The 14,264-nt window shown below is 42.1% G+C and overlaps 1 protein-coding gene and 1 long non-coding RNA gene across 7 annotated transcripts in view; one reads left to right on the top strand and one right to left on the bottom strand.

Annotated features, from left to right (window-relative positions):
* Positions 1–14,264, top strand: part of IPCEF1 (interaction protein for cytohesin exchange factors 1) — an 88,319-nt gene that overhangs the window by 28,016 nt on the left and 46,039 nt on the right. For 3 of the 6 annotated variants that reach the window (XM_030021954.2, XM_030021953.2, XM_041125253.1), the window contains exon 2: positions 10,758–10,808. In XM_030021954.2, the coding sequence (XP_029877814.1) occupies positions 10,785–10,808 (24 nt within the window). In that variant the 5' untranslated portion in view covers positions 10,758–10,784. Of the gene's footprint in view, positions 1–2,133; positions 2,230–5,948; positions 6,190–10,757; positions 10,809–14,264 lie in introns of those variants that run through there. The other 3 variants (XM_030021952.2, XM_030021951.1, XM_041125252.1) reach the window with 2 other exon arrangements.
* LOC115344522 lies at positions 3,842–13,064 on the bottom strand. Its single transcript, XR_003924547.1, has 3 exons — positions 12,952–13,064; positions 11,893–11,895; positions 3,842–3,852 (listed from the first exon to the last, which is right to left on the bottom strand). It is a non-coding gene; the product is annotated as an uncharacterized LOC115344522 (long non-coding RNA).

Genomic DNA, 14,264 nt, shown 5'->3' with positions numbered 1-14,264 from the left:
GTCTTATGTCTCTATCTGGAGTCTTGTGGGTTGCACCTGAGTGCACTACCAGTACATTTAAAGCACTTTTCCTCCTGCTGAGATGAAGATTGAAGCTGTACTCTGAAGTACCACATAGTACGTGCCATTGCAGGGGTAAGCAAGATCCTCCAGCAGTTTTCTGTCTTCTGGATGCATTGTCTGTGCCTGGCATAAATTGCCTTTCCAGTAAAGATGTGTTGTGGAGGTACAATCCTAGAAACACAGTGAATCACAGCAACTTAACCCCAGTCTTGGGTTCCTGCAACCACAGAAGAGACGTCTTGGTCTTGCATTGGTTAATTGCTGAGTCTGTAGGGCTTTCTCCAGTTCTTCCACTTTGATGATTTCGGATGAGATATACTTTCATGTGGTGGTTGTGTTCGAGCCTGTTTATTTCCTGATGGATACCTTTGGACAGCTTTAGAGACAGCTACTCAGCATGCTTAACTATTTTGCTCCTACTTTTGGGCCATAGTATTGCTTTATACTATATCACATGATATTATATTTGGGTCTTATATTGCTGCCTGCAGATGTGCAGAGACATTGGGTGCTCAGTTAAAGTTCATATCTTTTCTCCACTGCTGCTTTCCCTTCTTTCACTTTTAATGAAGTGACACAGTAGGAACATATTCATTGCACATGCAACACATTATGAAATGTGCTGAAAACTCGACTGATGTCCAGTTTGAACAGCTGTTCAACCTTCTGACCTGACTTACAGAGTTCTGTGGAGTTTCAGCCTTGGCTACCTTGAATTCAACATTTCAGCATTCTTTTATCCTAATATTTGTGGTCAGCTCACTTTCTTCTGCTAAGAATTGGGGCTTAAACTCTGGAGTGGCAGACATTTAAAACAAAAACAAAAACAATGTACACAAACATTTTGAGAGTGAGTCCTCTGAAGTAGTTTGATTTTCTTGCCTGGAGTAGCTTGGATTTTCTTCTTCCTCATTGATCTCAACAAATCACAGACTGATGGTCAAAAGTCTGTCCACTTCATGAGAAGTGGGTTTCTTGTGCCAACCTTCTTATGCATTTGGGTACATTTTATATTATTGCTCAATTGTAAGTAAGTTACAAAATTGAAATTTAAGGACTGTATAGAATTTGAAAAGTAAATACTTTAAAATCAGGACATAATTAACTTTAGACATGCTGTTGTGGCTTGATTCCACTTTATTTTTGTCATCCTATAGGTTTCAACAAAAGGAAAGATTAATGAAAAAAAGAAATTAATATTGTGAAAAAATACAACTTAAAAAATTTTATTTTTGTCTAAATAGTCATTTAGTTGTTAGACTGTTTATCTAATTTGTGTTTTTAGATAAAAACAATTACTTTTTTTTTTTTTTTTTTTTTACAGTAAAGAAAGCAAGACTTTTTCTTCAAAGCTGTATATTTTTCAACCAAGATTGTTCTATTTTCTGTTTTAAAATCTCTGGGGAGAACAATTTTTTTTTTTTTTTTTTTAAATGAAGACATTGTTTTCTCTGAGATTCTCTGTGGAAGAGAAGTACAAAGTAGAGCTAATGATAGCTTGAAGATGAGAAATCTTCTGTGGTCATGATTATGATGTTAACTTCTTAGCCTAATAAAACTCACATTAGTTGGTGGGATTTAAGATTGTCATATTGGCGTGTTACAGTCATTTAAGCGTGATGTTTATCTTGTTCACATTTAGACTTTCTTCAAGATATTTCTTTATCTCTGAAAAAATGAGGGGTGGAATGGATGGTAGCAGCTATTGCCCTGAAAGACGAAGTGCTTACTGGTATTGAGTAGGATTTTTGCATTCAGATGTTCACTTCAGAGCTCTGTGTACTCACTGAGGTGTTTCTGGTCATGCCCGCATGTCTAAAAAGCACCATCACCTGTCATGAGGTAGTAATTCAGTTGTGTTCTGCCAGTGATGTGCGTAGAGGAGTTGTATCCAAATTTTTTAATGATCTTTAAATCTTTCTAATCTTTTCCATGACTTTAACAAGACAGGAGTATTACAACCTTGTTGTGCTTGACAATGCTTGCAAAACAGGTGTGCTAATTTATAATATCTGGTCAGAAGGCATGAGAAGCTATCTAGCTGCCAACAGAAACAGGATACGTCGTGGCACTTACTTGAGTAAAGCCCGAGAGACCAGCTAGGAAGACAAATACACCATTCCTTCCCATGTCAGAAAAAGTGCATGTTGAAAGTTGTGTCATCAAGTGAGCTGATTTAAAACTGATACAATTTAAATTATGGGTGTTTCAAATCCTTATGTTAGCCTCAGACTCTTAACTGGTATAAATTATAACTCTGCTGCAATGGGAAATACCAAGAGTGGGGTTGCTTTTCTCCAAGCTTTTACTTCTCGTTAATTATTTGTACTACCATGGGGGTTTTGTTGCCAAATTTTTTTGTTGCCAAAATGGCACATGGCACAAGAGGGAAAACTGAAGCAGCAATTTAAAATAATTTATTTAAAGAGGATCATAAAAGTAAGAATAACTATTGAGGCTGCAGTTACTATGAGCTATACATTGCTGTTAAATATTTGATAATACTAATTTTATTTTGTCTTTATTAATATTTTTTTATCACTGTGAAGTCTAAAAGTTATTTTGCCTATTTGCTTTTCTTATGTAAAACTTGAAAGATATTTGTATAAGAATTAGGTTAAAAAATGGAGGTACTCCATACTGGAGTATCTAAATATAAAAGGACATAAACAGCTTGGGACTGGTTTAGAAGAAAAACAGAGGAGAGAGAGACTCTCTCCTTAGAAGAAAAAGGAGACAGGGAGACACAGATTTCACTCTTTATAAAATGTTGAGAGCACCATAACATGGCAGAATTTAAGGGAAAATCTTTGGTGAGATACAGCTTATGACATCAAAATCCCCCAGATCATCTGAGAAAACCTGGAAATTGTTCCTGTGAAAGAACAAGTTCAGTTTTTAGTTTTATGTGAATAGTTTCACTATATTACCTTCTCCTTTAGAAAACTGCTCACTGCTTTTCTTTCACATTTTACCACAGTGAGGGCAACCCCACAGAAAATGAGTAAGGAAAAGTGTTCATTTCTGTAAGATTCAAGATACAAGTGTCAGATGTAGTCAGATCTGCATTTGCAGGAGTAGCAAATAGTCATGTTTAATGATTTATTTCAGTGTACAGATGTTCTGGCAAAGGCTATAGTGTTTAAGAAGCAAGAATCACAGTAAATCCTGAATGCCTGGAGGTGGTGATGGCTGCAGAGATGTATTGCAGCAATCTTTTGCAACCAGTAATAGGTTTTTTTCTGAGTTTTATTTCAGCTCTCAGGGCCAACCAGCTTGTTATGCTAACCACCTTGGACAAGACCTCCCTTTTCATACTGGTGGGAAGCTATCTTCTAGCAGTTATTTCTTACTATGCTCTCTTTGTGTTGTGAAGCAGGCTTTCTTCTTTTGCTCATTGCAAACATAAGTCAAAGTAAAGATGGCTGGTAGCAATTTGAATAGATAATGAGAATCAATGTGATTAAAAGAAAACCAAATCTACTGCTGAAATAGTCTAGAAGCAGGGAAGCCACTGATGATTAAACTGGATTCCCAGGGAAAAGTATTTCTAAGAGCACCTTCTCATCATATCTTTGAGCTTTTATCCTAGAGGTGATTTTTTTGCCTCTCAGCAGTCCATATCTGGTCTAACTCAGATGTACTGGGAACAGCACTTGGCTCCGAGTTGCCTGCCCAGCTTGCCAGCCTGCCTGTCCTGGACCTTGGAGAAACTCCACGTTATACACTAGCATGTGGACCTGGGTGTTGAATTGAGGAATGAGTGCTGGTTAAATTTCTCTGGAGAAGCTCTGATGTGAGCAGTCCAGTTTTCTCCATTCTGTTGTTCCTGGGGAAATGCCTTTCACCCATGGGGAAAAGAAGACCACATGCAAATCTTTGTGGCTGACCAGACTACATTGTAGTGCGGGAGCAGTTCCACCCTCCTCTGGTGCAACCTGCCAGGGCAGTTTGCCATCGCTACACCTCGCCCCACTGAGATCGCTCTATTGCAGAGGTGACGTCTGAGTACAGTGCCTGTACTTTGTGTACTGTGAAGGGTGGAAGGAAGATAAACTCTTTGATGCTCCTGATCTTTTAATGAAGAATCAAACAGGACTCTCAAGACTTCTGTTTCTTGTAAACTTTGTGAACGTGGAGTGGCAGTCTTTGGTGGAAGAAGCAGCAAGTGTCCCAGCTACTTCTTTCTTCATCCTCACGATCATCAGCATAATGATCTTGCTTTACTTTTCAAAACCTGTTCTCTTGACATTTCTCTGGAAGTGTGAACGCTGGCCTTTTGTATAGTGCTGTTGATGTAATGAACATTGCCTGAGTGGAAGAAAGGAGAAGAGGATTCACGTCTAACCTTCAGAAAGTGCAAATAGTAGCAATTTTTCGTGGCCTTTTGTTCTCAAATGCAGGAGCCAAATGTGTGCTCCTGTTATCCTGATGTATTACATTGCAGTTGTGGCAACTGTAATGGGACTGAATTTCCTTCTTACATCTCTAGTCAGGGTGGCAGCTCGGGAAATATTGCTCAGGTAACTTTGCTTTTTTGGACATAGGAGAAAACTCCTTCCACAGTGCTCTGGAGAGCAACTGTAAACATAAGAAGGACTTGTCGGTTCCTGCTCTAGCCTTGGCTTTGCTGCCTTAAATCAAATTATCACTGTCCATGGGATGCCTCTGGCAATGTGTGGGTGGGGGCTGAGCCCCTCCGGGCAGCCTGGCAGCACTGTGGGGCTGCAGGGAGGCCATTCCCCGCCTGGGGGACTCCTGACTCCAAGGTGGGTTTTCATCCCAATGGCCACTGGAGGGGAAATAGTAAAAATTCTCCAGAAGGAAAATGCCACTGTGTTGTGCTGGGCAAATGGCCCCCAAAGTCAGTTTGTTCTTGAAATGGTGTGGGACAGAGCTGGAAGCCAGGGTGTGCCAGGCAGCCTCCCCATGTCAGCTCTATCTGGCAGAATTTTTTTTTATTAGTCTTATTTTAGGAAACGTGGTTAATTTTGATGACAATACCTTTTCTTTTTCTTTTTTTTTCCTCTGAACCTCATCCAGCAAATTCACAAAATGTTTTGCAGTGGCTTATTGCTGTGATTAATTTTTTCAATTTTTACTTTCCTTTGGATGCATAAAACCTTCTGCACTGCCTTGACAGCAAATGTTTGTCTGAACTGCCTTCCAGTGAGGATGTCTCAGGTTCCTGTCACTGCGATGATCCACGTTTATGGTTATTGCAGCAGTTTTGTGCCTTTGTGCTGAGGGGAAACATCCCCCTCGTTCTCTCTTTAGGTGCTGGGTGTTGCAGTGTTCCCTCAACACTGTGTTTCCTGAAAGGCTGATCTGAAAAAATAGAGGAGGGAACGATGCTCCCTCCCCTCTCATCTGTATCTTTTTGCAGAGGACTTACTTCAAAAGAAACCCCTTAGATTGTTGTCTCAGGAAGGGCTACAGGCTTTCGGGCTTTTTTTCCTGCCTCCTCTCTGTGTTTCATCTTCTGGGCTAGCAAAGAACTGTGCATCTTTGGAAGAGAGCAGAACACCAGGGAAGTGCTTCTTTAGACCTGGAGTGTTTTCTTACCCTTAACAGCACTAACTCTTCATCCATTTCTGCAGCCAACTTAACTTTGCCTGCTTTTATTGCCTGCCACAGCAAAAGAGCCAGCTAGGAGGCAGCAGTAATTGAAGTATTGCACTTAATGTTTCTGCAAACTCTTTCTTGGCCTTCAAACGTAACAGCATTAGGAATCAGCTCAACACTATAAGGAATCTGCATGAAAACTCACATTTGGGGCAGACACACTTCACTAAGCATGCCATTTTGATTTCTCGTTTTTGTCTGTGAGGCCACAGACGCAGCTGGAGCATCTCTCTTCTGTTGAACCTCTTCTTTCTTTCCAGCCCCTCTCCTCCCAAAGGCGGTGAGCGTGGGCTCCTGCAACTGCTTGTTCAGAGCTGTCAACGCCTGTAACCTGCTGCTCTTGGGCTTCCTGGCTGGACTGACAGGACCTGGCCGTGATCCAAGCAGGGCGATGTCTCCAGTCCCTTTCTGTCTCCAGGACGGGAGCAATGAACCTTGTTCCAGTTTTTCCTGGCCCTCTCACAAATGGAGTCAGAAGTTGTCTTTTTGAATTGCTTGCAGGTGAGGGGATTGAATAATTTCAAATGCATTTGAAAATAAGTTTATAACCAATGGTATTATAATGTGACAAATGCTGTTTCCTGCTGCTAGGCCTGTGATAAGAACACTTTTGGCTTTTCAAAGGGTAATTTTTATTTAACAAGCTTAAATTTATCCATTGTGGCCAAAGCTGAAGGTATACGCTGACAATTATGAGTTATGATTATATTTAAATGGACTGGTTGTTTCCGATGCTAATGGTGAATCTGTAGTTTCATCTGCAATTGGAAACACAAAGTCATGGGGACCAAGGTGGGTGGGACACAACTTAACCAGGGTGGGATGGTCCATGAACTTTCATGAAAAGTGCCTTAATGTCTGTTTGTCATTGCCCCGTGGCAAAGCACCAGCTTAATATCCAACTTTCCTGGTGACCCAGTAAATGAGAGAAAATCTGCAGATCAAGAAACTCCTTGTACAAGTAAGATAGTCGATTTAGATAGCTGATTAACCAGTTAAGTAACTGTCTAGATCTGATTAATTAGTAGTTAATGGTAAGGTTCTGGCAGATTAAATGGATCTCTAGTAACCCAAAGGACAATTATGAGCTTACAATCACTGTGATTATTTTTCCCCTGAATTGTTGCAAGAACCCCAGTTAGAGGTAATGTAATAATTTAGGACTATTATGTAAGGCTGTCCCCTTGCCACAGGACAGTGCATCAAGCGCTGCTATAATTTGAGGCAATGCTATTCCTAATGCCTGGTAAGTGAGGTATGTGATTAAGTAATCATTGATTTTTTTGGGGGAAATTTTTGTAGCACTGTCACTAGTTTCATATCGCTGTCAATTCATTGCCCGTTGAAGTGCAGGTTGTTGCAGGCAGCCAAATAAACAGAAAGCAAGCAGAGAGGTTAAAGCTGGTGACCAGTGTGAGAAATGTAAACAGAAGGAAGGCAAAAAGCTTATTTTCCAGGTTGTCTTACAGCCCTGACTTTGTGCTTGGTAAAGTAGAATTTTTTTTTTTCCAGTAGTCTGTGTCAGTGCCATCTGAACAGGAACTGAGCAACGCACATTTTGGGTGCTTCTGCAACACAAATAGTTTGAGTCATGTTACATATCTCAAATATTTTGCTCAGAAGCAGGAAGGCATATGCCCACTCTGGATGTCATCTGAAGGATGCCTGGAAGGCATGTCTGGCAGGCTTACACCAGTATCATTGCAGATCGACATCCTCACTGTAGCTTGTAACTGGTAGGAGCATCAGACCTTGTGGATTTTGACTTCCACAAGAGGAATATTACTAATGAATTAAGATTGCTTTTTGCAATTAGAATAATTGGAACCTCAGAGTTTTTTTCCCCTTTTCCCCACGCTTAACATTGCCTTTGATCTTTAACAGAGACATTTCTATTTATTTCAGAAGAGATGATGCAGTCAAATGGAAACGATTGCAAGATATTTCTGATAAGTCACTTGCTGTGTTTCCACATTTGTTGCATCAGCTATTGCTTATGTACCTACTTGTTTGTTACTCTTCTTGAAAGGGCCAGAGTGATGTGGGGCTAATAAAGCTATGCAAACTGATATTTATAGTTTAGTTGTTGAATCAAAATTTAAAAAACTCAGAAACTTGAATTAGAAATCTTTTAGCTGAAACCACTTTTGACATATTTTATTCAATCCAGACTGAAATTAAATGAGTTGTTTCAGGCACCCCTAAGAAAAGCCAAAGGAATATAGGTATGGTTTACAAACTGATAATGTAAATCCATCCCCTTTGCTTTTAACCAGTATATCCATTATGTTTTATCCTCCAGGAAGTGAGAGTTTCAAGTCTGTTTTCTCCTTTAAAAAGCCATTTGAAGTCGGAGAGGTTTCACTGTGCCTTGTTTTATTTCTCTCTTTGGTTTGTTCCACTTTGCCATTTCAGTGGATTGAACATCCGTCACAGCAGACTGCAATGGTGGTGCACATTTTCCATGTGGGTACCTTGATCTGTAGGCTGGAGGGTTTCCCTCTCCAGATCTTACCTCATTGCAAATGGAGAGGCTCAGGAAGAGGGCTGGAATCCCACATCCTCACCTTGGTGCTTAGGACACATCTTTGCGGGTGAGACCCCGCTTCAAATTCCATGTCCACCGAAATGAGGACAAGGATACACACATGACTGTCTCTAGTCTGTAATACAGTGCCCTGAGTGGTATGAAATGAGGTGGTTTGGGCCAAGTCTCCTCCTGCTGCAGCTGTTCCAGTTAGGAATCGAGATGTCCTCCAGGTGGTATGAACCGAGGTGTTGTTTCTTACTAACCTCTCGCTGGCTTGCCAAGCTCCTGAGCTCAGGTGTAGTTTTCGTGAGCTGAGAAACTCTTCTGCCAGCAAAACTGCCAGCCCTGGGCATGCTCCTGGGCTGCCATGATGTGACCACCTACCATCACACAGAGGGCACGTGAGGGGCACAGTTCAGCCAGGGATGCTAACTGCAGTATCTGGGATGGGAAAACTGGGGGGTGGAGGGGTTATAGCTCCTGGTGACAGCCCCTGCAGATTCGTGCTGGACCATCCAGTAAGGTGGGTATAGACTAGCTCTACTTGAGTGGCCATATTTATCCAGCTCCTTCTCCTAATTTGCCTGTCTGTTTAGAAAGGATAGATGGTTTTCCCAAAATGCACCTTCAGAAAATTGAAAGGAAACACTTATTTTACTGTAGTACAGAGATAAACAGGTTATGCCCTTCTGAAATGTTGGTTTTGCAACAGTTGAGTACACTTGAGTGGACATAAAAATCCTAATGCTATTTCACAGTGTAACTAATCTTACTCAGGTTGGGTTTACTTAGGAGAAATAAACTCAGGTTATGTGGATGAGAGTTATTTTTGCAGTGAATGTGTGATTTTTTTTTTTTTAATACCTTTCTTTATACAGGGAATAATAAATTATACTCTTAACTAGAATGAGACAGAAGTCAGTGCTGCTTTTGAACATTGAATGCTGGCTCAAAAATTGCTTATCCAGTGTCTGGAAACTAAACAAAAGTTTGAGTTCAAGTCACTGAGAAGGTTCTGCTGAAATCCATTTCAACTCCTTTGGCACAAAGCACACAGGCGGAAACATTTCCTTGCCAGTTAACTAAGACTTCTCCTCTTGCTCCTGGTACCATGGCTGATTCAAATCTGTGCAGTTTGTATAATTATACTCCACCCTCCCCAAACCCAAAGCACACATGAAATGAAGAAATGACAGGCAAAAGGCCACATGTCACAATAATTACTATAATTTGGTCTGTTATTCCCTTGCTTTCTGGCTCGGTATTTGAGGCTCGATGTTAATTTGCTTGTATAACTAAAGGTGTTTCCTCTGCTTGTTTATACTAACTATGATTTCTAAACATCCTTAAAATTATTTGCCACAACATCTCTCCTCATCATGATATTACTTCAATTTGAGCCGCTTATAGAAAGTGTTTCTTTCTATTTTTGAAGAGAAACAGTTGGGAGCCAGAAAAATATGTATTTGTTTGCCTTTCTATTTTTGGTTTGAAATTGCTGGAAGCCAGTAGGTGGGTTTTTATTTTCTGTTTTAAGAATTTATTCTCAAACTGAAACAAATATTATGTATAAGGATTGGCACATATCTTAAATTACTGGTTTTAGTAACAGGAAAAAGTTCTTGTTAGAAATTCTTCTGAAGTGTGGCTCTATTTCTGGAAATCCTTTCTTGCTCACTTCAACAATCTTGTATCCTCTCCCATTTCACCGAATGATTCTTTCATACGTAGAGGGGTGAGTTTTATAGGAACTTTGCTGGCACTAAAAAGTTGGTATGTTTTCTTTTATCTTGTACACTGCACTGAATCCTTCATCATCCAGCCAAAGGAAAATCATGTAGGGAGTTGACTATTTGTTGTGTATACCAAATGAAATCACCTGAACTGTGACCTAAATGGATAACTACTAACTTTGTGTATCTTTGGAAAATAAACCCTAGCATCTGCTGTTGGACTGCACAGATTTTGCTCTCTGAAAGGAAAAACTGCAACTCATTATAGAATGGGTGGTCCAGTATGAAAGCCCATCCTGCTTGGGAGAGTGGGCAGATTAGCTAACTAGAATTCCCAGAAAACACTGGGAGTAGCTCAGCCGAATTTAAATCAAAATCTTATAGATTTCTTTCGAAGTAAAACCCAAACCAAACAAAAAACGCTGCCCTCCCCCCCATTTTACTTATTTATTCTCTATTCATTTGCTAACACTGCCCACCCCCTCCAAAACTCTAAACCAAACAAACAAAAAGCAACCCCCCCCAACCACATCCATGAGTTTTATTCTGTTTATTTCATAGAAAAGCTTGGATAGCTTTGAAATAGTGTTCCTTAGCACTGGTTGACTTATAAGTCGGTAAAATCAGGTTGCTTAACACAGTATTATCTTTGGAAAAGGTCTTTTTTTGAGGGGGTGGCTGGATGGGAAGGGTAAAGTTGGCAGGTCAAAGCGTATAAAACACATTTTTTTTTAGTCTACTATCAAGACCTCTTATATGAAAACATAATACAGAACTTAAGTAAACAAAACTTTCTCTTTTTACAGCCTTCCCACTAAGCTTTGAAACCATTCATGGAAGCTGACAGCAATGCTCTCGTAAGTATAACTGACGTTATGCCAGAGTTACTCATCAGCTGAAGAGGTCGTATGTTGGGGTTGTGCCCTTGTAATCATAGAAGACCGTGGACAACATCAATATCTAAACAAAATGCTGCTTATGGGCCAGGCTGAGTGGCGAGGCTGCCACAGGCTGCCCCAGTTCTGCTCCAAGGGTGAAATGAAGTCTATTGTATGGGGCTGATGCCACTTCCAAGTCCTATGCCTCAACGGATGAGAAAGCAGTAACTTAGGACACAGGAGCCTAGCAAAGGATTTTCTTAGCCACACATCTGTCTAACTCTTGATAAGCTTAAGGAAAAATACTGCTCTGTAGAAGATGAACTATTGATCATAGCTGTCTTTGGTGCCTTCTCAGGCTCTTGCATTGTGAGTTGAACTTCATGAGGCATGAAGTCTGATCTTCAGTATTAGCCCAATGCCCCTGCTTTTGCTTGTAGAACAATCTTTTTCTTTCCCTTGAAATAGGCTCACACACCTATTTTGCTGCATTTGTTTTCTCCTGGGGAGTTTGCAGGCTGCATGCCCCTCGGTCTCAAGGCAGAAGGATCCCCTGGGGCGATCCCCGACTGCCCCTGGCAGCTCCCCAAGGGGATGCTGCCCACCTGAGTTTGGTTCCCAGCGATGACTGCTCAAGGCCATGCATTTGGAAGGGAGGCTGGAAACATGTAGCCTCCATAATATATATTTGCAAATACTTGCTGTCAGGCAAAGACAAGGTAAGGGGAGACACAAGGGTGTAGGCCCGAGGAAGCTCTAGCAGCTTCTAATGAGCATGATCAGCTGCCCTTGACCCAGGGTGCCTGGAGCCTTTGATGCAGCTCCCTCTGTTTAGGGAAGGTCAAGCACCCTTTAACTGATGCTTGGAAGGGACCTAAGAGCCAGGCCCAGAGCGCAGCCCACAGACCCAGCAGTTTGTGCAGCAGGGTGTGAAGGAGGAGTGAAGTAAGGGGGCCTTGGCTGAAATAGAGCTGCTGTAACAGTCTTAGGCATGGTGGTAACAGAGCAGTTTCCCCAGTAGATGTGGGAGCAGCTGTCCCTGGTAGGGCAGAACCTTTGGCACAGACTGAGCTTCAGATGGCGGATGCAGCCATCCAAGTGCCCGGCTGCAGAAAGTGCCTGGGACCTCTCCCTGAGGCCGGGAGAGATTGCCCTCTGCCCTGCAGGAGGTGTGCCCTCTTGGAGGAGCTGTGCTGCCAACTGGAGGAGATACGGGAGGAAGTAAGCAGGCTGCGCAGCATCAGAGAAGATGAAAGGGAGATAGATAGGGTCTTCTCTGAGACACAACAGCTTGAAAAGCCTCAGTCCCCACCTGCAATGGAGGAGCAGGCACTGCCTACCCCTACTATCAAAGTAAGCAAAACCTCTGGAGAAGAGGAGGGATGGAAGTTGATGACTTCTAGTACCAAAAGGAAGGCTCCTGCCCAACCTAAGACCTTGCAGCTGCAAAATAGGTTAACTGTCCTCAAAACTGAAAAGGAGCCAGATGTGCCTGCTAGCAAAGGACCTGGTTTACCTAGCTGTAAACCATGTAAGGCTACCAGGAAGAAACGGTGAATCATCACAATGGGTGAGTCCCTGCTCTGGAGGGACAGAGGCACCCATCTGTAGACTCAACCAACCATCTGCAGAGGTTTGCTGCCTAGCAGGGGCCAAGATCCAGGATGTTGTGGAGGGACTGCCAAAGCTTGTCCAGCCTTCTGACTTCTACCCCCTACTGTTACTCCATGTGAGCACAAATGATAGTGCCGGGGGAAACCAGTATATGCTGGGGGCTGCCAAGCTGGAAAGCAGCTTTGAGGAAAAGGACCTGGGAGTCTTGGTGGACATCAAGTTGAACATGAGCCAGCAACGTGCCCTTGCTGCAAAGAAGGCAAATGGTATCCTTGGCTGCATTAGACAAAATATGGCCAGCATGTCAAGGAAGGGGATCCTTCCCCTTTATTCAGTGCTGGTGAAGCCACACCTGGAGCATTGTGTCCAGTTCTGGGCTGCCCAGTACAAGAGAGACATGAACATACTGGAGAGAGTCCAATGAAGGGCCACAAGGATGATTAAGGGACTGGAGCATCTAATATATGAGGAATGGCTGAGTGAGCTGGGACTGTTTAGCTTGGAGAACAGGCTCATGGGGATCTTATTAATGCATGTAAATACCTGAAGGGAGGGTGCAAAGATGACAGAGCCAGGCTCTTTTCAGTGGTGCCCAGTGACAGGACCAGAGGCAATGGGCACAAACTGAAACACAGGAGGAACACTTTGAACACTCAGAAACACTCTGAACATCAGGAAACACTTTTTTGTTGTGAGGGTGACCAAGCACTGGCACAGGCTGCCCAGAGAGGCTGTGAAGTCTCCATCGTTGGAGATATTCAAGAGCTGTCTGGACACAGTGCTGGAAAACCAGCTGTAGGTGTCCTTCCTTGAGTGGGGGGGTTGGACTGGATGACTTCCAGAAGTCCCTTCCAAGCTCAACCATACTGTGATTCTCTGGAAAAATAGGATCTCTAAACTGACAGAAGTCTCTCGCTGAAGTTGTCACTTCTCTTGTATGTTTTTGCTCATTGGTGGAGCGTGCCTGGCACAGAAGCGGCTGTGAACAGTGCTCAGTTGTGCGGCTCCCTTTGCAAGTGGCTCCTGGGTTTATTTGCCACATGGAGGAGTAATGGATAGCAAGCTTGAAGCCTGCATTGTCCTGCAGGATCCCTATCCCATCCTGTTTAGACCTCAGGTCTCAGTAAACCGATGAGTAAACCAAAACCTACCCTGTATTCTCAGCCTTGCACAAAAATGACAACCCTCCTAAAGTTGCAAATAACTGTAACATTTTGCATTTAGATCTGATTTTTTTTTTTTTTTTGGTTTGGTTTTCAGTTGAACCTGTGGTAATGAAATAAATCATTTGCCATCAGGAAATAGAGCTTTATAGAGAAACATCCACCATTGTCAGAAACATAGTAAAATCATGACCGTTTCAGACTGTTCCAGTGACCATGTCTAATAGTTACAGTACATTCCCACCTGAAACTGCTGTTACGCCCCTGGTCAGTACCATTGGTTTTACCGGTAATAACTCTGCCTTCTGCAGTTTTCGCTTCGTTCTGCACTGCTGTTAGTTCTGCACTGGTGTTAATGTCTCCTATTAGGAGTGAAACTTAATCAGTTTTCACCCAGGCTCACTGAAATGAGATTGTTGACTCTCATAAGCCAGTTTTCAGAGGAGGAAACTTTAATTTATTTCTTGAGGAAAGGTTTGCCACTGGAGACTTGTGAATATGTTGTAATCTTGCGGAAAACTGAATCCAAATCCTGTTGGTGAGGCATTTTATGAATTTTTGTGGTAGATTCATTTAAATACAGGTTTTCTATTGGTTTTAGACTAAAACAGTTTTACTGAAAACTGTTTGTTTATTTCATAAAGTATCTGTCTGACTC

This window comes from Aquila chrysaetos, chromosome 8 (genome assembly GCF_900496995.4).
Source record: "Aquila chrysaetos chrysaetos chromosome 8, bAquChr1.4, whole genome shotgun sequence".
NCBI lineage: Eukaryota > Metazoa > Chordata > Aves > Accipitriformes > Accipitridae > Aquila > Aquila chrysaetos.
Note: the sequence above shows the minus strand (reverse complement) of the source record. Positions and strands in the feature narration are given on the sequence as shown.